Consider the following 26,860-nt stretch of genomic DNA (forward strand, 5'->3'; position numbering starts at 1 on the left):
GTCAAATGACTGTGGCCATATTTACTCTAGGCAAAAAATCAACCACATAGCTATGCCTACAGCTAGTTAGGCAAGAGTTTTCTATTTACTTTACAGAGGGAAATGGAAGGGCATGTGATTTTCAGGCAATTTAGAATTAAGCAAGCTTCAGGAAAAACATGAAACAGAAAATCAGCTTAGTGTCTTGGCAAACAAAGCCACCAACCTACCTATTTGCTAAGTATAATTTTACTTCTGATTAAACTTGTTTAGCCAATGCAGTGAAAATACGCTCAATAAATAATACTGATTATGGGGGATGCTGTCAAAACAAATGGTAATATTTGCTCTTAAAGAAGAGGAACAGAGAGTACACCAGAAACCTTAATACTGCAGCTGTGTAAAGCATTCAAAACGCAACCAAAATCTTGTTAAGGTTTGATGCAAATTCTGAAGTGATCAAGGGTCTATTAAAGGTCTATTTTGAGTGAACCTGAGATTGCAGGGGAGGGTGGGGGAGACAAATCCCCTTTGTGATTAAGGAAACAGTTGAACATCTGTCAAATAAGACAAAACCCTATAGGTTACAGTTTGTTTAACATTTTCCAAAATCCTGGAATTTTTGGACACTTTTTGGCTAAGTACATACAGCCAAAAACTCCAAGGCTGAATGAATTCAAACTTTGCAGGTTAGTCTAAGCTACGTAGACTGAACTGATAAGCAAGTGAAAAGACATTCACTTTTGATTCCAGAAGTGCAGTCACATGCCTGCAGTGGCCCAGGCCAGAAGCTGGGCAGGCGAGGGAAGGCACTAGAGCAGGCTTGGGCCAAGGCCTACCTGAACACCCTGTGAGGGGAAGGTTCATGGGGGAGGTGCAAAGTATCCTGCTTTACTACCCTCCTATTAATAAAATTCTTCCTGATATCTAACTTAAACTTCCCCTGCTGCAACTTGTTCTGTCATCTGCCAAGGAAACCATTGCTCCTTGTTCTGTCATCTGCCACCACTGAGAACAGTTTAGTTTCGTCCTCTCTGGAACCCCCTTCAGGTAGTTGAAGACTGCTATTAAATCCCCTCCCAAAGTCTTCTCTTTTCTACACTAAATAAGCTAAGCTCCTTCAGCCTCTCCTCATCAGATATATGCCCCATCCCCCTCACCATTTTTGTTGCACTCTGCTGGACTCTGTCCAATTTGTCCACATCCTTTCTGTAGTGGGGAGCCCAAAACTGAACACAGTATTCCAGATGTGGCCTCACCAGTGCTGAATAGTGGGGAATAATTGCCTTCCTTGACCTAGCAAAACAGCTACCAATGTGGCCCTGTATGCTGTTAGCCTTCTCGGCAACAAGGGCACACTGTTGGCTCATAATCAGCTTATTGTCTACTGTCACTCCCAGGTCCTTTTTTGCACAGCTGCTGCCCAGCTACTCAGTCCCCAGCATGTACCAGTGCATGGGACTGTTCCATCTTAAGTGCAGGACTTTGCACTTGTCCTTGTTGACCCTCATGATGTTGAACCTCAATTTGTCACTCTGAATCCTAGCCCTACCCTCCGACATATCTTTACTCCCCACAGTTTGGTGTCATCTGCAAACTTGCTGAGAGTGTACTCTATGCCATTTTCCAGGTTGTTAATAAAGATATTGAACAAAACTGGCCCCAGGACTGACCCCTAAGACTAGAGATGTGAAGGCCTGGAAAAAAAAAATGGAAAAATTCGAGGGAAAAAAACATTTTTTTCCAGGTTTTTTTTAAAGACCTTTTTCCTTTTTTTGCAATGGAAAAATTGGAAATTTGGAGAAAAACTGAAAAAACCTCTAATAAAATATTTTCTTTTAGTGTGGTGAACCAAATCCTTTTTAAGACAAGGTTTTCAAATATTGTTTATTACAGCTGCCCTGTACTCCCTCAATATGATTTCTAATAACTATATAATATGAAGGTGTTTTACATAAGATAATCTACAGTATTAGATCATTGCAACTCCTTTATATAGTAGAAATGCTACAACTCTCAAATCCAAGATGCATTTCTTCCCCCAGAAGGCGCTGCCATCTACACAGGAGGGAAGAACGAAGGATCCATCTTTGCTTGTGTATCTCTGTAATTCCTGCAGCCTTCCTTCCCCCGATTGACCACTGATCTACAGTTTGTTGGAGACATAGTAATGCATCCTCTTCCTGAGTCGTGACCAGGCCCCTCAACCTGATCACTTCTGCCCTCAAAGGACTCCCCCTGCTACAGAGAAACAAGCAGATTATTGCCCTTCTTGCTTCTGTAAAAAAATTGCTAAAGTCCTGTGGGTAGCAAAGCCCCAGAAGAAAAAGAAACCTAAAGATTTTGGTGGTGGAATGGAACCTGCCTCCTCCTGGACCCTGTGACCCTGAGATCTACAGAAGTACCTGACAAACTGCATCTAGCAACACAAAGGAGCTGAAAGTTGACTTTTTGTTTATTGAAAGGTAAGAGTTTCAATTTCTTTGAGTTTGGTATATTAAACTATACTTCAGTTAGTATATTTTGATAATTTATGTAATTCGTAATGGAGTTCCTACCAATCTGAACTCGAGTCCAGAGCAAATCACCCTCCACCCTGACCTTAGCAGTAAGGTCTGAAGGAAGAAGGGGTGATTTACAGTTATCTTACTGAGGAGGGATTCCCTCCATCAACTACTAAATTTTTCACATGCTGTAGCTTAGTATTTATATGTAACCTAGCTATACAGCTACTTCGTTTTTTTCCCCTCAGCAACACGGTGCAACCATCTTCTAACATGTGGAAGCACTTCCACACTGCAACTGCAAGTCATTCTGAAAAAATACCTGTTTTGCAAATATGGTCGAATTAAATATGCATTTCCAGATGCTACCAGGATGACCAAACATATTCTTGCATGAAGCGTCTTGCACACATAAAAAAAAATCCTTCATGAGTGTGAGTAAAGTAGATCATGATGACAGTGGAAGTAGCACGTGCAAACATTCTTGACCCCTCCTGCTTCTTCTAACATCACCATCACAAAGTGTTGCCCAGTCAACATCATCAGGCAAACAGATACCTCAACCAACTGTATCCAAAAGACTCCCAATAACTTCATTTGTAGACAAAATGACACCTGAAGAGCAAGAAAAAATTGACCAAGCTCTTGCAAGAAGAATATATGCTTCTGGGACGTCATTATCAATCATTGAAAATACACATTGGCAGGCAGCATTTAAATTATTAAGAGCATCATACCATTTGCAAGCCTCTTCTAGAGTCAGAATATGAACATGTAATACAATCTGTGTGCAAAAAAACCCAATGAAGCATTCCGTCTTGCAGTTCCTCCTAAAAGAAAGGTCTACAAAGGATGGAGGACAGGATCCACCTCCAAGAAGGAATATTCTGCACTGGTCCAGACCTTCAGAGACCAAACTAGGAAAGCCAAGGCTGCAATGGAACTCTAACTGGCTACAAGTATCAAGGACAATAAAAAGTCCTTTTTTAGATATGTGGGAAGCCAGTGGAAAAGCAAGGGCAACATTGGGCCCCTGCTAAACCGGATGGGACAGCTGACAACTGACACCCATGAAAAAGCCAACTTGCTAAATGGGTACTTTGCGTCAGTCTTTCACTAGTCCCAAAGGACACCCCTGCCCATTACAGGACAGAAGGGCCTGGATGAGGGTGATTCCTTACCCTCCATCAATGCTCACCTTATGAAGGAACACCTTAAGAGGCTGGATACCTTCAATTCAGCTGGCCCTGACAGCTTACACCCCAGAGTATCCAAGGAGCATCATAGCCTAGCCCCTGGCACGGATCTTCAAGAACTTCTGGTGCTCCAGTGAAGTGTCCAAAGATTGGAAAAAGGCCAGTGTGGTACCTATCTTCAAGGAGGGGAGGAAAGTGGATCCAGCAAACTACAGGCCCATCACCCTGACCTCTATCCCAGGGAAGGTCCTAGAAAAAATTATCAAAGAAACCATTCTCAACAGACTGGCCGATGGCAACATCCTGAGGGATAGCCAGCACAGATTTGTTGTGGGTAGGTCTTGCTTGACCAATCTCATTTCCTTTTATGACCAGGTGACCTATCACCTGGACAAGGGAGAAGAGATTGATGCCATGTATCTTGACTTCAAAAAAGTGTTCGATCTGGTATCCCATGATCACCTCTTGGCAAAACTGGCCAACTGCAGCCTCGGCTTCTCCACTACCTGCTGGCTGGGGAATTAGCTATGTGGTCAGACCCAGAGAGGGTGGTTGATGGAAGTCAATCGTCACAGTGCCCTGTGACCAGTGTGGTCCCCTAAGGCTCTGTCCTTGGACCCATATTGTTCAACATCTTCATTAATGAAGTGGACATTGGCGTCAGAAGCGGACAAGTTCACCGACGACACCAAACTTTGGGGTAAAGCATCCACACCTGAGGACAGGAGGGCAATCCAGGCTCAAGAAATGGGCGGACAAAAACCTGATGGTATTTAACACTGAAAAATGCAAGGTTCTCCACCTTGGGATGAAAAATCCACAGCACGTTTATAGGCTCGGCGGTGCTACACTGGCTAGCACTTCGGACAAAAGGGTCTTGGGGGTCATGATTGACCACAGGATGAACCTGAGCCTTCAATGTGATGATGCTGCTAGTAAAGCAAGCAAAATGCTGGCTTGCATCCATCGATGCTTCTCGAGCAAATCCCAAGACATCATTCGCCCACTGTACTTGGCCTTGGTGAGGCCGCAACTGGAGTAGTGAGTCCAGTTTTGGGCTACACAATTCAAGAAGGATGTGGAGAAGCTTGAGAGAGTCCAGAGGAGAGCCACACACATGATAAGAGGTCAGGAAAACAGACTTCATGATTAGAGGCTGAGACCTATGGGACTCTTCAGCCTGGAAAAATGCAGGCTCAGGGGTGATCTGGTGGCCACCTATAAGTTTATCAGGGGTGCTCACCAGGATCTGGGGGAACATCTGTTCACCAGAGTGCCCCAAGGAATGACAACATTAAACAGTCACAAACTCCTCCATGACCATTTCAGGCTGGACATAAGGAAGAACTTCTTTACAGTCCAATCCCCCAAGGTTTGGAATAGACTGCCGCTGGAAGTGGTTTAAGCGCCTACTTTGAACACCTTCAAGAGATATTTGGATGTTTATCTTTCTGGGGTCCTGTGACCCCTGCTGACTTCCTGCCCTTTGGGCAAGTTGCTGGACTCGATGATGATACTTACTGATGGGTGGACAGATGTACGGAGAGAAGGAATCATAAACTTTGTGATAACAACACCTCGACCAGTTTTTTATAAAAACATTAAAGCAGGAAAGAACAGACATACTGCAAAGTATACCACTAGTAAAATATGTGAAGTCCCACAAAAGATTGGGAGTGGTAAAGTATTTGCTTTGTTGACTGACAACGCATGTAATATGAAAACAGCATGGAAGATCATAATGGAAAAAATCCACATATTACTGCAATAGGATGCATTTCCCATGACCTAAACTTGTTTCTAAATGATTTCATGAAGTTGGAGACACTGCAAAAGTTCTAGAATAGAGCAAAAGAAATTATACAATATGTAAAATCTATTCATATTGCAACTGCAATCTCTAAGAAGCAGCAGGAAGAAAAGAATGGGAAGAATAAAATGGTGACGCTCAAAATTAGTACTAAAACTAAATGGGGGGGTGGTGACATCATTTGAAAGTTTACTAAAAAACAAAGAATCTCTTCAAGAAACAGTGATAACTGAAGACCTTAAAGTAGTCTGAAGCATAAGGAAAACTGTACTTGATGAAGATGTATGCTGGGTCCAGCTGCAGAACTCCCTGAATTTCTAAAGCCATATTCTTCAGCAATCACTGCACCTGAATCAGACGATGCACTTTTGTCAGACATACCTTACCTATAGGCCCAGAGAAAGTCAACTGTGTTTGGCAAAGTAAGTATATCTCCACCTATGAGTAGGGAAGAAGGAAAAGTGAAAGACTTCATTCACAGGTGGGAGGAATTTTGTTGCCAGCCAATTCATACTGCTGCAAATCTTTCAGATCCAAGATTCAAAGGTAGAAATGTTAGTGATGATAGCATTTCTACCACATTTGACTGAATTACAAAATAAGCAACACACTTAGGACTTGATGTTGGCAAGGTACTTTCAAATGTTGCAAAATACAGAATGTGGTCAGCTATTTGGTCCAGGAGTGTAATCTGGGACTGCTAAGCATATTCCTCCTGCAACATGGTGGCAAGGCCTTTGTACAACACAGCCTCTGACTCCACATACAGTGAAAGCTGCGTTATCCAGCACTTTATAAGCCAGCATGCTCTATTAACTGGCATGCCAGCTTGTAAGGTAAAAGCGAAACCAGAAGTGCCCACCATGGCAAAGCAGCCTGGGGCAAAGCTGCCTGTGCTGCTGTGCCCCCACAATAACAGTTCTTTTCCCCTTTCTCTTCTGCCTCCCTCCCTGTCCCTTGCAGTGGGAGGGGTGGCGGTGCACCACATGCGGCAGGGGAGGCGGTCTCTCAGGTAACTGGTATATTTTGTTGTCCTGCACCCCGATTCCCCATGGGTGCCAGATAACAAAGCTTTTGCCATACTTCTTACCTGCTTCAGATTCCTCCATCTTCTGCAGCATGTGAAAGAACTGGGCCATATTTGGAAATATACACACCAAATCAAAACATAAAATTACCTGTGAAAAAGTAGGGAAATTTGCTTCAATCCAGGAAACTGAAAGTTTGCATGAAGTCCGTGAAGATAAAAATGAAGGTTCAGATTCAGAATCAGAAAACAGTGATATTTCAGAAACTGAGTCTCACTGATTAGACAAAGAAACTTGTGATGCTAATATTTTCAAGGATATATTTGATTGTTTAAAAGACACATTGGTTTCATGTGCTGAATTTTGTCTCCAGCCTTAGAGGGATTGTTTTTGTGAGCTCTTTTTCTAAAAATAGGAGTTTCTTCTATTTTTGGAGACTGCTGACTGTATGGAGGATACTTTCTAAGTCCAGACAATAATAACTTCCTTTTGTTTACTTCAGTGCTGATGGTTTCTATTTTCAAATTTTATTTTTTTTTCCTTGTTCTCATGAACTGGCAAAAAATAAGATATGCTTAAGTACCTTAGGGTGCAGCAGCTTGCCGCTCCATCCATAACAATAATTACAAATAATTATTTTAAATGCCTTAGTTTTATTCAAATAATAATAAGGCATTTGTACTTTTAAATTTCATAAATATACCAAACATTACAATTTTATGTGCTAAGCAAGTTATATAAAACATAGTTTATGTTCTTAAAGTAGTAGATAGATAAGAAAATAAATATTGCACATATTTCAATTTTCCCCCAAATTTCCTTTATTTTCCTGAAAAAAACAGGAAAAAACCATGGATTTTTTTCCCACGGCTACAACATTTCCTGAAATTTTACACCTCTGCCTGGGACACTCCACTTGATACTAGCTGCCAACTAGACATCGAGCCATTGACTATTACCCTCTGAGCCTGATGCTCCAGCCAGTTTTCTATCCACCTTACAGTCCATTCATCCAGCCCATACTGCTTTAGCCTGCCTGCAAGAACATGGGAGACCGTATCAAAACCCTTGCTAAAACTAAGGTACACCACATCCACTGGTCTCCCCCATGTCCACAGAGCCAGTCATCTCATCATAGAAGGCAATCAGGTTGGTCAGGCATGACTTGCCCTTGCTAAATCCATGCTGACTGTTCCTGATCACTTTCTTCTCGTCCAAGTGCTTAGAAATGGATTCCTTGAGGACCTGCTCCAAGCTAGCCTCAGCTTGGCCTGCAGGCTGGAAGGTAGGTTCCAGGGCTCTCTGCCTTCTGTCCTGGGTCAGTGAAGACTTCTGCCTGTTTTCCAAACTGAAAACTGGATGTCAGTTCAATTCCTTAACAGTTCCTTAAGCAACTGAAATAAAAATCTTACAACGGTAAGTGCTGGGCTGTCTTAATATATCAGCTGTGCTATCTACTCAGCATCATTCTGATATCGACTGTACAGATTTATTTTCAGGAGGAGGTGTTACCCTATATCAGGCCCAACAGGGAGATGCAAGAAACCTGGCATATACAAGGAACTGAAAATAAAAATGGTATTGTTGCCAGAAGACCTTCCCCATTTTCATAAGCAGTTGTTCACTCATCCTAGAAAGGCAACACATGACAGGTTTTCTGTACAAGAAAAATTCCCTGCACTTTAGTAGGAAAAGTTTTGGAAAAGACCCTTCAGTCTACAATGATAAAAAAAAAACCCTTCAGGGAGAAAGTTCTCTTTCTAATGAGAACAGAATATTACTTTCTTGCATTTTCAGACATTGTCATCTTATATGCAAAAAAAAGAAGCAGCCTTCAGATACTTTAGCTACCTTAGCTAGCCTTATTTATGGATTTGCATAATACAGCTGCAGACCAGCATTATAAATCAGTACAGCAACTATATGCATAGAAATTGTTCCATAGTACTGAAAATCTACAAATGGGAAAAACAAACTTCCCAAGTTTCCAAATTAATTTTCTTCACTTTTCTAATTATTTCTCCATCTGAGTATCACTGGCCTCTTTCCTGATATCACGGTTGTTTTAAAGGGTAAGGATGGCTTGCTGTTCTCCTAAATTTTGCTTCATCTTGCATATTCTTCTTGCATTTCACATTCACGAGCATGGAATTTGTTCTGAGTGATGTTTAAAAGATTAAAAATTCCTTGCCGTCCAGACACTTTATCAATTTGAAACATACAAAAACTAATTAGATTTCTAGATTATTAAAAACTAGTATATTTGAAAGGTCTGTGGTATGCTATTAATCATATTATATTAAAAATGCTTCTGTGCCAAAACAAATTTAAAAATATACACAACTTGGTGGTGCATCCTGACACTGTTTAGATTTGTTCATGGATCTGTACTGCAGCAAGAGAAGATAACCTGGACCCGGGCCCAACCTTAAGGACTAGTTAGAGCAAAACATCTTTTTGATCTCAACTGAGTGGGTTATACAGAATCAAATCCCATCCCTGACAATAAGTGGCCAGAGCAAAATCCAGATCTTATAACACAACTACACTCAGCTCTTATACAATGCTTCTTATCTAAAGATCTTAAAGCATTCAGAAAATAAACTAGGTATCCTAGCTGCTTATAGCAAGGATACTGGCACTCATATCACTGAAGTGACCTGTATCACATGACCAAAGAGGTGAGCAGAAAAGCTGGAACCCATCTCAATTGGTCTCCAGTCTCTTCCCATTCCCACAAAGTTCCCCATAGTCTCTGTCACTGAAAGCAGCAACAGATTCCCTGGTACCTCAAGCAGGTTGTCAGAGACGCAAGGATCAGCAGCAATGAAGGCTGATTTAGGCTAGACAGAATTCCTTAGAGCTGTTTTAGTAAAGAAAACATCTATTCTGACTACTTTAATTTGTTATACTTGGACAGTGATGCTGGCCACCAAGCGCATTCTGATCATCAAGAGGGGAGGGGGAGAGAGAGGCCATCGGGCCATGTTCTTTAGAAAGAGCTTGTCTATGCTCAGCATGTTGGAAGCCTAACTACACATCCAAAATCATTCGATTGCTGGCTCAGTTCATTTTTATTAGAGCAGGGAGAGGTTGTTATTTCTAAGTTCTGGCTAGAGTTTGAACAACACAATCTTGATCCCCAGCATCAACTTTGGAGTGTGGGGCAGGAAGCAGAAGCTGGAGGAGAAAAAGGGAGCCAAGAGAGCCCAGCAGCTGCAGCTAAAGCAATAGCAGGAAGCAACCAGTGGGATAAAAGTTAACTCCTCACAGACTATAGTGCAGCCCACATGCTGCCAGTTGGATATTAACCCAAAGTACTGTGTAAGTAGTAAATAATTTTCTTAGTGATATTAATACAATATATTTCATGAAACCTTAAATTATTAACTGTACTAACATGTCCATTTCAAATCTGGTTTTGCATTGCATACAAGGGGTTGCTTAACTGCCACTCTGAAATCCCATTCCTCCTCCTACCAGACAACCTAAGTAACTGAAATATGATAAAGAAAAAACACTTAATGTCTAGCACACATTGTTTTACAGTGAATAAACAAATGGGTGAGATCAGGGGACCAAATACATCAGCACATGAATTTGCTGTATTTTTTCTAAAATAAAAGTTATGAATTGTGAGCACATAAGACATTTGGGTATAGAAAACCCATTGTACCAAAGAAAAGCATTGCCTGTTGCCAGGTACAGACATTATTACTTTTACTGGTATAAGCGATTGGAAACCAGTCTATACCATCATAAGTTTGGCACACAGACCGGTTTAAAAAAGGTGGAACCCAGTCTAAGGACCCTCCCCCAACCCCACCCCCCAGGGCAAATGTGTGTTTAGTTCATTACCAATCTAAAATACACCACCTAGAGAAAACCACATAACTTACTTAGATCAATTCCATCTCAAGCTTTTTGAATGTCTGTATGTAGCCTGTATCTTACTTCTTGTATGAGACCACCTTGCATGAGATAATTTCCAGAGAGACTGACTTATCAAGATAAAAAGTCCAAATACAAAATATTGTTATCATTATTAGCACAGTAATAATAATAATAATAATAATAACAACAACAACAACAACAGTCACCAAACACTTTCCATTATAAGATCCTGTTTTCAATTAAATACAACATTGCCAAACTAGAATTCGGGCTGAAATTTTCTGTGCTGAGTGTTTGTCGCAGGTTAAGTATTTTTGGAAATGTCAGACAAAGCAGTTCAGCTGTTTCCACAGAGTTAGAAAAAGTTATGTTGTGTCCTCATATTAAAAAGTGTCAGACCATTTCATTACAATAAAAGCAGGAGGTACTTTGATCTAATAAAGCAAGTAAGATATTTCAATCAATATTAAGCAGCAGCTGTCCTCATTTAAAAAAAAAAAGAATAAAAACAAGGTATTTCATATTACACCATGGGAGCAGTAGTAGAAGAGCACACCTGGTCAATAAATTATATAACTATAACAACATTAAAAAAAAGCATTAAAATGAAAAACTCATGCAAATTATATATGTAAATAAAAAATATTAAATACAAAAAATTTAAGAGGTTTTCTGGTTTTTTGGATTTTTTTTCTAAATATTTCAGTTAAATTTCAGTTGAAATGCATAATTATTCCCCCATGAATTTTGAGTAATAATCTCCTTTTAAATGATCTTTCTTTAATTTACCAGTTTGCTTTGCAACATTAACATTATAAAAATACACTGAAAAGATGGGATACACATACACACTCACACGTCCTTTTTATTCTGGTGCAAGATTTCATTTCCTGTTTCAACTTGCTGTTAAATCTCACAACACTGAAACACCCTTAAAATTGCCTCAATTCTACAATTAAGGTTGAGTCATCTTTACTGTGAATTCATAATTAACTGTTTAATTCTTATAATAGCAGTAACTTAATGCAAGAATCAGTCATATCAACATTATCATAAATACCTATGTCACTATTCCAGATCCTTGAAGTCTTAGTTTACATATTATCTAAATTGAACTCTTAATTCTCAAGTAATTTTAACAGTTGAGATTATGTTATTTAGTCTATTATTTAGAAACATAATTTGCAAACCAAACTCTAATATATATTTTTTTATGATTCTATTAATTTCCATCTCATTTCCTAGAATATTTCTTTACTGTAACACAAGCACTACCTAGGTAGTCTTGCAGCACTTACCAAGTATCTTTCTGAGGAGATGCTGACTAAGATGAGGTCATCTCCAACACGCACTTTTTCTCCCTCTGATCGTTGTTTGGAGGCAGGGTGGATGGTCCACCAGCAGGCCTCACCTTTATTTCCATAGGTGAAGGAGAAACAGTAACAGAAACGAAATGCTTAAGACTGTTTTTGCGTTCAGTTTTAATTTTTTTCTTACTAATGTCTATGTAACTTAAGACTTCATATATACGTTAATGTTGGTTTTGTTGGTTAATGCCTCCCTATCATACCTCTGAAGCACTTAAGTGCCCCACGGTGTTAATAGAAAGCCTAATGCAACCCCCTACCCAAACCTATTGCACCTTGTAGAAGTTCTCAAGTCTCCCATTTTGGGAAACAGAAAGAAGATAATCTGGGCACCTCCAGAAGGCAACCCTGTTATGCCAAGGAATATGCACATGCGTACATGTGTGCCAAGGACATAAGTTATTTTTCTCTTCCCTGATTTCTAAAAATCTGAATGAAGTCAAAATACTTACAATACTGCAACTTTAATATTAATAGTAGGCGTGCACTGATAAAGATTTTTTTTGGCCAGTACCGACGGCCAATTATTAACCAGCAATATTGGCTGATACTGATCTGATAGATGATGTGCAGCTCAGCAGCTTGGAAAACAGCATCTGGCCAGAAAGTCTGTACAGGGGAAGAGGTTGTGGAGGACGGAAGGGGAGTGGAGGAGGGAAGGGACATGAGGGGGTAGAATGAGGCCCCCATGATAAGGGAAGGAGTACGGCTGGGGCTGGGGTGGGATGGAGCCACAGGGGGCCAGGGAGAGGGAGGCAGCTCTCTGGCTGCACGAAGGCTGGGGAGGCATGGGGGGGCATGTGCCCTCCGGATTTGTGCACAAGGCAAGGGCTTGGGGCCAGAGGCTGCACCAGCCTCTTCCTGGCAGGGAAGGGGGGACGGGAGTCTGGACCAGTGCTGTACTCAGGCAGTGGTGGTGCTGCAAGGAGTGGTTACAGGGAATTTGGGGGTGGCTGTAGCCCACCCCATAGCCACCCCTCCCAGCACCACTGCTGCCTGCCCTGAATACAGCCCTGGTCCAGCCCCCCTGCCAGGAAGAGGCCAGTGCAGCCCCTGACCCTGAGCCCACAGCAGGTAGCCCATCCTCACCCTGTGCACAAACCTGAGGGGAAGATAAGCCACCCACAGCGCCCCAAAGATGAGCCACCCATGGCTCTGTCCCATACTCTGCCCCACCCCAGTTGGGCTGTGCCTGCCCCTTGACCCAGCCCCACTCCCTCCCCCTCACTGTGGGAGCCTCAATCTGCACATCCCCCGCAACCCCCTCCCCACAGACTTACCAGCTGGATGCTCTATTCCAAGCTGCTGGGCTGCATTCCTGGCTGTGTGCATGCTGTGACTGCACACATGCATGTGGCATTTATTGGTGACATTATTGACTACACCAGCCAAAAACAGCCGATTGCCAATAGTGTCAATTTTTCTTTTATCGGTGCTAATCCAACATGGACCAATATATCAGTCCACCTCTAAATAACAGTAATAGAAAGCAAAAGATTTCAAAGATGCACAAGATGATAATTCTACAGTAATAGCAAATTCTTAATCCTTTATATTCTATACTTTTAACAGCCTAAAAAGACACAAAAAACATTAAACTACATATTCTATAAGGAAAAAAATTACACACAAAATACTGCATGTGTGCAACAAAACCAAGGTAATGTTGCTGAAGAACCTTAAGTTTTATTTTACCAGACATTTAAAAAAAATAACCCGCCACCATGCCTCTCTCAAGTAGTTTCTTTGCAATTATAACCCATTTCATCTCCTGATTAGCCTCAAGATAATCTTAGTGGCATTATATTTACCTGTTGTGTCTTCTTGCAATCCCACGTCAAATGCCAATTTATCCATTGATGATCGAGAGGTGGAGAGGCAACAAAGGTACTACCAAGAAAAGAAAACAGGTATGATTTATTCAGCTCGTATCTGGTTTTTATTCTGGACAGATAAGGTTGTAACTTTCCTATTATAGAACTGTATACTGGTTCCTAGAAAATCCTAAGCGTTCTATATGAAAGTATAAGGAATTTAATTGCTTCTTGATCAGAATAGGCAGGCAGACTGACAAAGATAAATGTTCTTAAAGAACCTGTCAATCTTTATCTACTGCATGTCTGTTAAAATAGAAAAAAGCAAGTCTGCAAGTAAGAAGTATTATTGACATTAAAGTCCAGTTATTAGATTTTTATATGCATGTTAATCAGTTTGGAACTCATACAGCTTATTAGACAATTGAGAATATCATGATTTAATTCTGAATTATACTACATCAAGAAATCTCCCCGTTCAGTGTCTGCCTTATTTTTGTATTGTCAGCCAGAGCCAGCTGTAGAGATGCTGCAGTTTATGCAATGCAGACATCTGTCTATTGAGAAAAAAAATAAGAAATCACCAACTCATTTAACACAGGCAGATAAAGATATTAATCTGTCAGTATCAGTGTCAGCCAAATCTGGATTTCAAAATGTGTCTAGAAATGAAAGATACTGTTTCCTGTTACAAGTCTTCTAACTTTTGTGGAGAGTAGGTATCTTGAATGGCTTGAATAGTGAAACACTTCTCTAGTGTAAATAATAATGGAATAATTTGAAATGGCCATAGTTGGAATATTATCAGCTCTTGTTACCATATAACCAAAAAAAAGTATGTACCAGGACTATGATCAATTCAGAAATGCAAAGGCCAAATCCATACATACCATGCCACTGTATGAATGGCGCAGTAATATTGCATGTCCATATAGGAGCGTTCGATGACCCCCACCTTGTGCAGTCTGTATAAATTAAAAAAACAAAAATGACTTATTGCCATGTTGGATCAAAATTTGGCTCTTCTTTGAAACAAAACAATAATTAACTCCCTGTCCCTGAACACTCTAGCATGGTATATAATATGATATATAATAATATGAACAAGATAAGGTATGGAATCGTATGGAAGATTCACATTATTTACAGGCACCTTCAAACCACTGTGTGCTGTAAAATAGTTTATCAGCATGCTAATTGTGTCACATCTGTTAGCTAATCACATCTATGACTCGTGAATAGGAAATGGCAAGAAAGAAGAGATATGCTATAGTTTAAACAAAACTTAATTCAGGGAAGTCCTATCATCGGTACAAGAAAACAGATTAGATGATGATCCCTTCTGACCTTATAATCAATTAATTTGAATTTTAAGATGCCATGCTCAAAAACTCTCACCATCAGCTTAACCCAGTTCCCATTGAAGTTACTAAACAATGTTGGGCATTTGTAAAATCAATCATGTTTGGTTCTCCTCTTCCTACACAGTAGTAATAGATTTGAAAATGGCTTCCTGCATGCATCTCTGATACTACTGGACCTGAAATCAATTCCTGGACTCTTCACTGACAACAAAATATTGACAAATTGGAGGAATGTCAGAATACAATACCAACAATATGACTGAGAAGCTGGAAAAAATCACAACTGTCAAATACACAATTGGTTTAAATTGACTAAGAAGGTGGGGCAGATCTTTTCAACAGATTACAAACATTTAAATGATTTACAGACTGGAGGAGAAATGAAATGTTTAAGTAAGTAAAAGGAGCATAGCTAGGAATGTAATGAAAACAGCAACATTTCTAAAGTTACTGTTAGCAAACTGTAATAGTCCATGGGACCGACTGAGATGTGTACTAGGCCCCTAATGGACATGAGGAAAGTTCCAGTGGATGAAACCATTAAAATAAGACTAGGTAGAAACAGTAAATTTACTCCAGAGGACAATCCTATGCTGGTGGTGTTGTGGGGGTGGTTTCTGGTATCTTAACACATTTTTGAACACTTCTACAGATATTGCACTGATAAAACTTGTATTGATTTACTTAGGTCATACAGCCACTTCAGTCGAGGGCTTTCATGCACTTGGGCTTACACTACATATGTTCCAATGTTTATTTCCAGTGCAGTCTGCATACCACAACCCAAACCAGGGCACAGCAGTATGAAATGCATGCCCCTAGAAGCCCCCTGCAGGGTATTCCTGGCATATGTTTCACAATGTTGTGCCCTGTGTCTGGAAACAGGGGTACCCTCAGGGGTTCCTCTGCTTGCAGACTCACACCTAGATATCATCCTGCAGGACTGGGTGCCTCCAGACATGCAGATATGCACCCCAGAATGCCCACCAGAGGATTCCTGGCACTCATTTCATACCACCACACCCCACATCTGCAAGTGAAGGGAGATGATCTTCCCCACTCCAAACCTGAAGGCAAAATCCAAGGCATGTGTCTGGAAGCATAGAGGGGAAGCCCATCGTGCCCCTGCTCCATGCCTGCAGATGTGGGCCTAAGGTAGGGGGACCAGGCACTTGAAGCCATGGTCATAAAGCCCCAGTAGTGCCTTCTCATGGCAGCTGTTGCCATAATCAAACAGATGTCCACCTTGAAAATGTAGCACAAACTATTACTATAAATTATTGTGGCCACAATTTGGGGCATTTGTCATGTGACAAATATAGATGTCTGTTTGATTGGGTTTTGTGCCACCATCAGTAATTTCATGGTGGCACAAGGGCAACATCTGTTTGCAGAGTGATTGGAATTATAGCTGATAAAACCAATTAGGTTGTATTGTGAACCTCTCAATATTACAGGCTTTTAAAATATGGTCCATATAATTTACAGTAAATGTTCAAAGGTCCCACATATGCCACAAATGCTAAATTAATATTATTACAGCACTTTTCTTTCAGTGAGAGCAGTTATAAAAGTACAAGGACTGATTATTCATTCCTTAAAGTTATTCAACAACGTTTTCCAATACAAAGTCAACAACATACTATATTAAGTACTTCAGATGTTGACTTTTGTAATGGCAATGCCATACAAACACTGAATTAAACCTTAATATTTAAAATATGGTATACTAACAGCGAACTAAATAATAGTAGTTCTCTATAAAAATCCGAATTAATTAATTATTTGCAAAGCAAAATTGGTACAGCAAAGCTACATTTAATTTATTACTGTCAAAGGCTTAAACATGCTAAGAGGAGCTTAAAAACTGCAGTACCTAGAAACAGAACAGAGATGACTAATACAGTAAACTAAGACTTAAAAATAGGAAAACTCCTGCCTTTTCCCTTTTAGAAAATCTCAGATTAATGGCTAAAGCTAATTTTTTCACCTAATATATACCATTTTACTTTAGGAACTGTAGTTGTAGCTAGTAACATTTCATTACTTTGTCTACCTGCAGAATGTGTCTACATGTGTATTTACTGTGCACTAAGCAGTTTTAGGCCAGAGTCTACATGTGCAGCCATTAAAACCCAGTAATGCTGTGTGTGGGCTCACTTGAGACTAAAGTTAGTACCAAGTCAGTCCACACGCCCATTGTTAGTGTGCTGTAACGCGTCTACACGTGTGTTACTGTGCAGTAACTAATTGGTCATTAATTTGATACCTGCATCATGTATCAAATTCAGTGCACCCAATTCAGTGCAAGTTACCATAGTTACTGCACAGTACGGGTGTGCACATGTAGATACATGCCCATACTGCACAGCAATTTTCAGTTACTGCACAGTAACCTAAATTACTGCACAGTAAATATGCACACGTAGACAGGCCCACTGAGTAGATAAAGTATCTTCCACTTACTAATTCCAAAAGTGCTACTGCAAATGATAATATTAAATAATCCTTGCCAGTCCACATTTATTAATTTAGATCTCCAATTCTGGTTCAACTGATTAAAGAAAAACATGGCACTTGACCTGCCTATAGGTAAATGCTGGGAAAAAAACCACCACTGACCAGAAGTATAAGTATTCAGATACTGGATTCTGTGCTAGACCCACCTCTACCAGAAACTGACTTAGGCTTCCACTGAACTTGCCACAACATATAAAGCTATTTGCTTTAACTTCTTGTGACATCGGCTTCATCCTTCAATTGCTAAATAGCAAATTACTATCCACTAAGATCTATAAACCAACAGACTAATGTAAGTATTTAATCTGAAGTGGCACCTTGATGAGGGGTTCATGAGTTCATAATGCTGTTAGTACTTTTCTAACATATAACAATGTTCCCACCATCCTAGGATAAAGAAAGTTGGAGATTGCATTAGGTAATCTATATGAAAAGATGAGTACTAAAAATGAGTTGTAGGAATACATTTTAGCTCTTGAAAAATTGAGTGACAATCCTTTGAATGAACTCTTAAAGGCCAGTTGGTGAACTATATCCCCAAAAATCTGTAGGACGATTACAAATGTCATTTGAACTAGCAATCATTTTACTAAAACAAGAGTTGTTCAGGTAGACAAAATAGGGGAAAATCCTTTATATATGTATTTTAATAATTATATAGAATCAGTAAAGTTTTGAAATGCATAAGTCAGCAAGTAAAACATTACAACATTATTCTTACTGAACCAGAAATTATTTGCAACTAGCTTAAATGGATTAAGGGAATTAGAATTCAAAAGGATACTGATGAATTATAGAAATGTGTACTGTATATAATAAAATAAAAAAAGCACCCTCTGCACTGAAGATAATACCACCCAAGGCTCATTGTACTGCCTAACTAAAATTCCATGCGACTACAATATATATATATGTATGTATGTTTAGTTCAATTAACACTCTTTTCAGGTTTAAAACATAGTCTGCAGATAATTAAAAGGCAAGATTTAAATTGTACTTTGAGTTTCAAACTTTGGAACCAAACATCCCTGATTTTAAAGGTAAAAATCCACTTTTTCCTAATTTTTAAGATGTGAAAGAAGCAAAAGTGTGTGATTGTACTTCCACCATTGTTACATGCAGGTGTCAACTCAGATTTGACCTATTCTAAAATTGGTGACGAAGTAAACAGATAATTTGCACTTGGAAAGAATTAAACATATTGTTGCCTTTTAAACATTTTGGGTAGGGACAGGCATTCAAAAAGCCCAAGCCTGAATTGATTCAAATTTTGCAGGTTAATCTAACCTGCAGAGATTGAATGATTTTGCAAGTGGATAGACATTCCCTTTTCATTCTGGAAATGCAGGCACGTGCCTGCAATGGCTCAGGCCAGGAGACTGGGGGCACTACAGAAGCCCTCCCTTCCCTTCCACAGGGAAGCTGAGTTGACAAGGGGGAGCGGGGAGGGCATGGCCAGGCCCCAGTAGGCCTGAGTAAGACTGAGGAGGGGTTTAAACCCCAACCTTGGCCTGCAGGGTTCACAGGGTAGAAGAAGAGGAAATGTGATTAGATCACTGTGTCATGGGAGAAAAAGAGGAGGAAGAGGAGAAAGCTCTGCCCTGACAGCGGCTTGCTGTCAGCCAGGAGCAATCCCAGCACACAGCACTGCCTGGCCTGGCCCCAGAAGGGAACGCTTCCCCCTCCTCCCTCTCCCCCACCGCTGCAGGGTGGGGAGGTGGGGCTCTGTTCAGGGATGGAGAGGGACTCTTCCCTGTCCTCATCTCCACCCTGCCACCAGGGGATGGGGAGAGGGACTCTGCAAGGCTGTCTGCACCTCCCCCACCGCCATGGGTCAGGGACACAGAGCCCCCGCCTCCCCACCCGGCAGCAGTGGAGGCAGGGAGAGTAGGAGGAGAGGGAAGAGTATCCCCAAGCATGGAACAGAGCTTCCCTCCCCACCCTGTGGTGTGGGGAGGAGCTGGGGGGGAAGAGTCCCTCTCCAGGGCTTGGCAGCCCTGCATAGAGCCCCCCTCCCCGCCCCATGGCAGTGGGGGGAAAGGAGGGGAGGAGTCCCTCTCCAGCACTGCACAGAGCCCCCCCCTTCCCCTGCCTATGGGGAGGAGGTGGAAGGGAGGAGGGGGAGAGGAGCAGGGGGAAGAGCCCCCCTCTGGGGCTGCTCTGCCCCAGCTGCAGTCCCCCAGTGGTGGGAAATTAAACCCCTCCCTGCCCCCTTAGTCTTAATGTGGCCATGCCATGTGGTGCCTGCTGGTGGGACAGGGAAAGAATTAACCCCCTCCCTGCCCACTTTGCCTTAAATAGGCCATGCCAGCTGGTGTCTCGCCAGGTCCTATTCCTGCTCAAGCTAGAGAGCAGAGGGTTGGGGCCAGCACTGCTCTGGAGCAGATAGCACAGCCCAGCCCAGAGAGCATGCTGGGATCCTGGAGGACTCCAGTTTAACTTAAACCAGGAAGGGGTCTGGGATAGACATTGCATAAACCAGTTTGAGCTCAATCAGTTAAGTCTGATAGTACATTCAACCAGGTTTATCTCAAACCAGTTTCAGCCATTTCAAACTGGTTTATGTGCATGGAACATCTGTTCTGTTACAGGTTTAAACCCATTTCTGATCACTTAAACCAGTTTGTGGTTGTGAATTCTGTGCCAAGGTTCACAACTTTTTCCTGTGTATGCAAGATTCTCAAATATTATTGATGAGAGAGACAAAAAGACAGTACCACTTCAGAAAGGATGTTACTCATCCCTGGAACCCCGAGAAGCTTCTCATCCCAGAAAAGGCAGGGGGGAAAAAATTTATGGGACTCCTGAGACTTGAAAGATATTGTCTTTTATGCCCAAAGTGCTTTCCTGGCCCTCATTTCTAGTGCTTGAAGCCAAACCCTGAGGTAATGAGTTCCTCAAAATTTATGGAGGGTGCAAAGTAACTTAGCTCAGTGATATGCTGCATTATACCATGGTTACCCACCCCCCCAAAAAAAAAGTCAGAGGCCCTGTTTTCATCTTCAGCCAAATAAATGGAGACCTTCAAATAATCTAGAAGAGTGCTACTACTACATATATTACCTTATGAGAAATATCAAAGAGGCAGAATAAATTATCAGCACAAAGCAAAGTCTTTATGCTTTACTTTAACAGTACTATAGAGCTACTTGTATTTGCAAGTTTTATATACTAATCTCACCCTATTACTGTAGCATGACTCAAGAGTTACAAAGGCAGTAAGCAGAAAAAAAAGGCTTCTTTCAAAAGATGGAAGAAAAATCCTACAGAAGAAAATAAAAAAGAGCACAAGCTGTTAATCAGATGTAAACCTGTTATAAGACAAGCTAAGAAAGAATTTGAGGAGAAACTTGCTAGACACACACACACAAAACAATAAAAAATTATTTAAGTACATTAGAAGCCAAAGACCTGCCAGGAATCAGTTGGGTCTCTGGATGACTAGGGTGCAAAAGGAGCACCAAAGATTGACGGGGCTCTGCCAAGAAACTAAATGTATTCTTTGCATCTATCTTCACTGTGGAAGATGTTAGGAAAATTCTCTCACCAGTTCCACTCCTCTCTAGAGACAAGTCAAATGAGCAGATCCAGCTTTCAATAGATGAGGTTGCAGAACAAATTGCTAAACTGAACAGTACCAAATCACCAGGGCCTGATGGCACTCACCCTAGGGTCCGGAAGGACCTCAGATTGGAAAGTGACGAACTCCTAACTGTAGTATGCAGCCTCTCTCTAAAAACAGCCTTGGTACCAGAGGGCTGGAAGACTGCCAATGTGATTTCTCACATCTTAAAAAGGCTCTAGCGGGGACCCAGGAAGCTACAGGCCAGTGAGTTTAACTTCTGTTTATGTAAAACTGGTAGAAACAATAATAATAAAATATATATATTGTTCAGCATACAGATGAACATGACTTGCTGGGGAAGAATCAACATGGCTTTGTCAAAGGGAAATCGTGCCTCACCAGCCCACAACAGTTCTTTGAAGGTGTCAATAAGCAGGTAGATGACATTGATCAAGTTGACAGTATATTTGGACTTCCAAAAATCCTTTGACAAAGTCCTCCTATCAGAGGCTCTTAAGGAAGTTAAGTAGTCATAGGATTACAGGGAAGGTCCAAATATTTGCTTAAAGGTAGAAAACAAAGAGTGAGTATAACTGGTCTGTTTTCAGGATGGAAAAAAGTACACTATGGGATATCTGTGTTGGGACCGGTGTTATCTAACACATTCATAAATGATCTGGAAACCTGGGTGAGTAGCAAGATGGCCAGATTTGCAGATGACACAAAAGCATGCAAAGTGGTCAAGACAAAGGCAGATTGTGAAGAATTGCAGAAGGATCTGGCACTATTGAGCAAATGGCCAACTAAATGGCAGAGGAAATTTAATTTAGGTAAGTGATGCATCTAACCAAAAAAACCCCCAAACTATACCTACACTATCTATGATGGGCTGTATATTAGCTGTTACCACACAGGAAAGAGATCTGAGAGTCACTGTAGACCATTCACTTAAAAGACCAGCTCAGTGATCAGAAGCTGTCAGAGGCAAACAAAATGTTAGGGACTGTAAACAAAACAGAAAGTATTATTATCCCCCTTTATAGATTAATGGTGGGTTCACATCTTGAATACTATGCCCAGTTTTGGTCCCCACAACTCAAAACAGATATAGAAGAACTAGAGGAGGTACAGGGAACAGCAACAAGGATGATTAGTGGTACACAGAGGCTTTCATAAGACAAGAAACTAAAGAAGCTAGCCCTATTCAATTCAGAAAGATGTCTTAAAAGTAAACATTGCAAGATTTACAAAATACTAAACAGGATAGAGAAAGTAAATAGGAATTTATTATTTACTGTCTCTCCCAATACAAGGACTAGGAGCTATAAAATGAAGCTAGTAAGTAGTAAGATTAAAACTAACAAAAGAAAATGCTTTTTAACACAATCTGTAATTAAAATGTTGAACTCATTGCCACAAGATGAGGAGGCTGACAGTTTAGCCAGATTCAAAAAGGGATTGGACAAATTCTTGCAGGTAAGGTGCATCAGTAGCTATTAAGCATGGGAGTCAGGAACACAATCTCACAATTTCCTAGGCCCCAAATGCTGGAGGTGGTAAGTGGGAGAGGAAAAGTGGAAAAAGCCCTGTTCATGCTCTTTTTCAGCATTACTCTCTGCCACTGTGACACAAGATACTAGGCAAGATGGCCTACAGTTTGACCCACTAAATAGTAGCTCTTATGTTAGACTTTAAGGACACTCACTCTGCAGATAATGATAGCTAGTGAGCCAAAAAAAACTTATAAATATATATAGATATCTATAGATATTCCTTGACTAAAATTAAACTCAACTCAAATTTAAGAGTTTAACTGAGAGGTTAAACATACTAGAGACTAAAAGAATTCAGACACGCTGTCAGTCAATATCTACCTTGTGCAATACTGAAGATCACAAACAAAGTACAACTACACTAGTATAAGTATCAAGTTTTCGGATTACTCAGTGAGCCAAGCTTCTTCAGGAAGACCTGTTTTAAGAGCTATAGTTCAAGGACCTGGGAATCTTAATCAAAACACTGATGCTAACTGCATCAGGCAGCTAACTAAATAAGCTGCATGCATACTTTTCATTAAGAACAAGAAGATATTTTTTAGTCTCCATTAAAGAGACTGGAATCATTGGTAATAATCGCAAACATTTACGCCCAATGGTCTGATTCAAGTTAAATGGTCTGATTTTGATCATACTGATTTGCTAGAAAGCAGCATGAATAAGCCTATTAGCTGGAAGCACATTACAGATGTGAAACCTGACCTCGTGATTAACATCTCTGTAAGTAAATGTCTATTTTCCCCAACACCAGAGATCTTTGAATAAAAAAGATAATCCAGTAAATGAGGAATACATCAACAGCACGTTAGAATATTGATTCTCTACTTACAGCATTGTATATAAAACAGATATATATATTTACAATGGAAGTGCTGTGTCAGCCATAAATAAAAACCCTATTTTCAAGCACCCATAACATTCTGGAAAACACTACCCCCCCAAAAAATACATATCTCATTCTTCTTCCTTAGCCTAGGGATGATTTTGCCTCTTTTTTCCCTTTTTCTTTCCTTCATTTGTTAGTGTGTTGTCTTTAAAAAGAGAGAGAAAGATTGGAGGCGTATGGGAGGGGGGATTAATAAAAATCCACTTAGCTGTTTAAAAGCAAAGTAAGTGGAGAAGGGGGATATTTTTCACAGGCTAAAGATTATGGGGAAGCATTTTTAGTTACTGCGTGATGTGGAAAATGTGAATCATCCTTGTCATTTGAGGAAGAGACTCACAGATAAGGAATAAGACAGACAGCTCGGTGGGAGGAAAAGATGGATCAATAGAGAAGAGTTGCACTGGGCAAATTCATCTGTCATCCTTAAACTCAGCCCTGGAGGCTGATATAAAAAACACTGCATGTTTTGCTTGGAATGCTCCCTTGGTCAATGGTGCACAGGATCTGCAAATTCTTCTGGGCTGTTTCAGCATGTGCAGGAATCAGCAAGCAGTAGGGCTATTTCTTCATTCCCCATACATCGTGCAGAAGTTATCTGCAACAGTCCTACACTGATAATTTAGAGGGTAAAAACTGAGTAGACAAAAGGTGCCTGGAGAAGAATTAGTGAGCATATCAGCAAGAAGGAGCAGAGACTAGTCCAGCCTATAGCTGTTGATATAGAGCCAAGAGATAGGGGAATGTGCTGTCGATCCAGGATATGAGTATGTATGCCTTTATGATGTACTGAATTATCCATTTTAAGAGAATATCACTTGCTTCAAGGAGGATAAATAAATAACTGAACAAATCAGTAGCCAGATGAATTGGAGACAGAGATTCCCATTGAGGGTACATACATTCGGGGAGGTTAGGGGAAGGTTAGACTGAGGTAAAAATAACCATCCAATCTAAGGTAAGCTCAGGGCTAGCAGAGGGGCTTGGGGGAATCATGGGGTACACAGAGTTGGTGGGGGGGTTGGGAGATCAGGGGGTCTAGCAGGGTCTGCAGGGGAGTTACTGGGATCTGGCAGGGTTTACAAGGATTAGAGGGGCTAGTGAGGTCAGTGTGGGGGGTCGGAGAGATCGTGGGAGGGCGAGTTGGCAGGATTGGAGAGGTTCTCCAATCCTGCCAACCCCCGCCTCAATTCCACCCCCCCCACCTCTGATGACACCAAACTTTCCCCAGTCCCATAAACTGCTCCTAGGGCCAGTTTTACAGATGGTCACCAGTCCCAGTAGCTTGACTGAAGTAAGTCAGGATGCATGAAGGTGCAGGCAGACCAGTAGGGTTCTCCCCCTTTGAGACCAGGGGCTACTTTTAGTCCCCTCCTGACCTACCCCACCCTTCAATAAGCCAACTCCCCAATCCCACTCACCCTTTCCCCTAACTGATGGACTTACTTCCATCAGCTCCTAGAACCAGCGAATGCCAGTAAAACTGGCACCAGGAGCAGCTTGCAGGTTGTGGGGTTTGTCAGGCTTGAGGGAGGAGAGTTGGCTGGCCCATGGTGAGGGGTTATTTGTGGAGGGAGGGGCCAGGGGGCAAAAATAACCCAGTGCCAGGGTGTGGAGAACATTACGAAAAGCTCATCCCCAGGACTGGAACCAGTGACTGGGAACTGGGGCTGCACTGGAAACTGTAGATAAGTTGAGATAAATCAGACTCACTGAACCCAATCTAAGTTAGACTACCTCCAAGACAGGGTTAACTTAGATCAGGACAACCATTTTTAGACTGCTCTAACCTTCCTGAATTTCTGTACAGTTCATACTTAGATGAAGCTAACAAGGGATCTAAGTATAAGGTCTACACCTAGGCAAACTATGATCAGGTGTCCATTTTTAAACACAATCTAACCTCCTCCTATGCACTCTGAACATCTGCACCTAGCCTGAGAGGTTATCAATCTGACAACCAACACATTTTGCCTGAATCAAAGAATACAAACTAAATTTTTTCAGGGTTCAGAATACTTTTTCAAAATATTTAAAACATTACTTCCTTCAAAAATTTTTAAAAGGCTTCCAGAATTAAAGTACTCAAATGCCAGGAGCATATACTAGCAGGATATATGAGGGGTACAAATGCCAACCCATAGAAAGACTAAGCCATCCTATTATGGATATCAAATCTTTCTGCCAGCATTCTAGGTACATGGAAAGCAGAATGTGTCAGCCTTGCTTGCAATACCCTTGGTTATGTTTTTTGGAACATTTATTATCTGGGGATTGCTTGAAAATGTATTACATACCAAATCCTGCATTATCCTAGTCCCATTGATTGTGTAAGGCCTAACTGAGAACCAAAGAACCTGACCCAGAGTAAACCAGAGATAATATAAAAAATAATGGAAGCATCAAATGTAGAAAATCAAATCATAAAATGCACCAGATAGTATCTGTTCAAATTCTACAAACATGCATTTTAGTTAGAGAAGTTCTTTGTTTCACCATTTAAAAAAATTGGACAAACATCTACTACTGCTAAAGCTCTTGAAATACTATCACGTTAGTTTGTTCACTAGGTCTGCCAGCGCCCCTTCATGCTCATTAAAAAACCTAACTTAAGTTGGTATGATTTCTGAAACCAAAAATTTCAGGACTTCTGAAAGTTTGATGTTTACTTCTAAAAATAAATAAATTGGAAAACCAATTAATTAATATATATGAAATACAATACTAAACTTTTAGCTTGCTTACCTTCATCATAAATTTCTGCAGAGACATGGGGAAAAAAAGAGAAAATATGAAATAAGCATTTGGTCTCAGATACTTAAAAATGTGATTTGTTTCCTTTAATATGGTGAGCAGCATACAGAGAATTACAAATCACATTTAAAAGCAGCATTTACCTCTACAATTTTCGCAAAACAGATGCTCAGAACAACAGATCGTAACTTATTGGTACAATAATTTTCTCAACTTTCTCTATTACATTAAGTCACACATCACATTAAATAGTTATTATTGTATAAAGATCAAAACAGTGAGGTAGGTATTACCCTTGATATATTTTAATATGTACTCTACAAATGCATGGTACGTCAAAATAGTTTTGTACAGGATTATGAAGCAGACAGAAACAACTGGACTAATATGTGCCTATGTAATTAAATATGCAAATACATAATAAACTAAAAAAACAGAAAATCTACTGATGTCTCATATAAAGCATTTCTAAGAAACTATTCCAATGCCATACCCACTGTGATGCCACAGAACTGTGGAAAACCTTTGAAAGTTAGTTTTTATAGAACTTTTCAAGGATTTAAAAGTTACTGTATATATAGCTAACTCAGCAAACATGTCTCTTTATGATAGTCTAGTGGCTGGGC

General features: G+C 40.6%; 1 protein-coding gene across 1 annotated transcript in view; it reads right to left on the reverse strand.

Annotated features, from left to right (window-relative positions):
- The window catches only part of RYR2 (ryanodine receptor 2), a 784,157-nt gene that overhangs the window by 664,517 nt on the left and 92,780 nt on the right, over positions 1-26,860 (reverse strand). The window contains exons 5-8 of the mRNA XM_019526720.1: positions 26,226-26,240; positions 14,483-14,557; positions 13,590-13,668; positions 11,710-11,822 (exon numbers count right to left, since the gene is read on the reverse strand). Of these exons, the coding sequence (XP_019382265.1) occupies positions 11,710-11,822; positions 13,590-13,668; positions 14,483-14,557; positions 26,226-26,240 (282 nt within the window). The remainder of the gene's footprint in view (positions 1-11,709; positions 11,823-13,589; positions 13,669-14,482; positions 14,558-26,225; positions 26,241-26,860) is intronic.

The sequence above is a fragment of the Gavialis gangeticus genome, unplaced genomic scaffold (assembly GCF_001723915.1).
Source record: "Gavialis gangeticus isolate Ggan-Ray unplaced genomic scaffold, GavGan_comp1, whole genome shotgun sequence".
NCBI lineage: Eukaryota > Metazoa > Chordata > Crocodylia > Gavialidae > Gavialis > Gavialis gangeticus.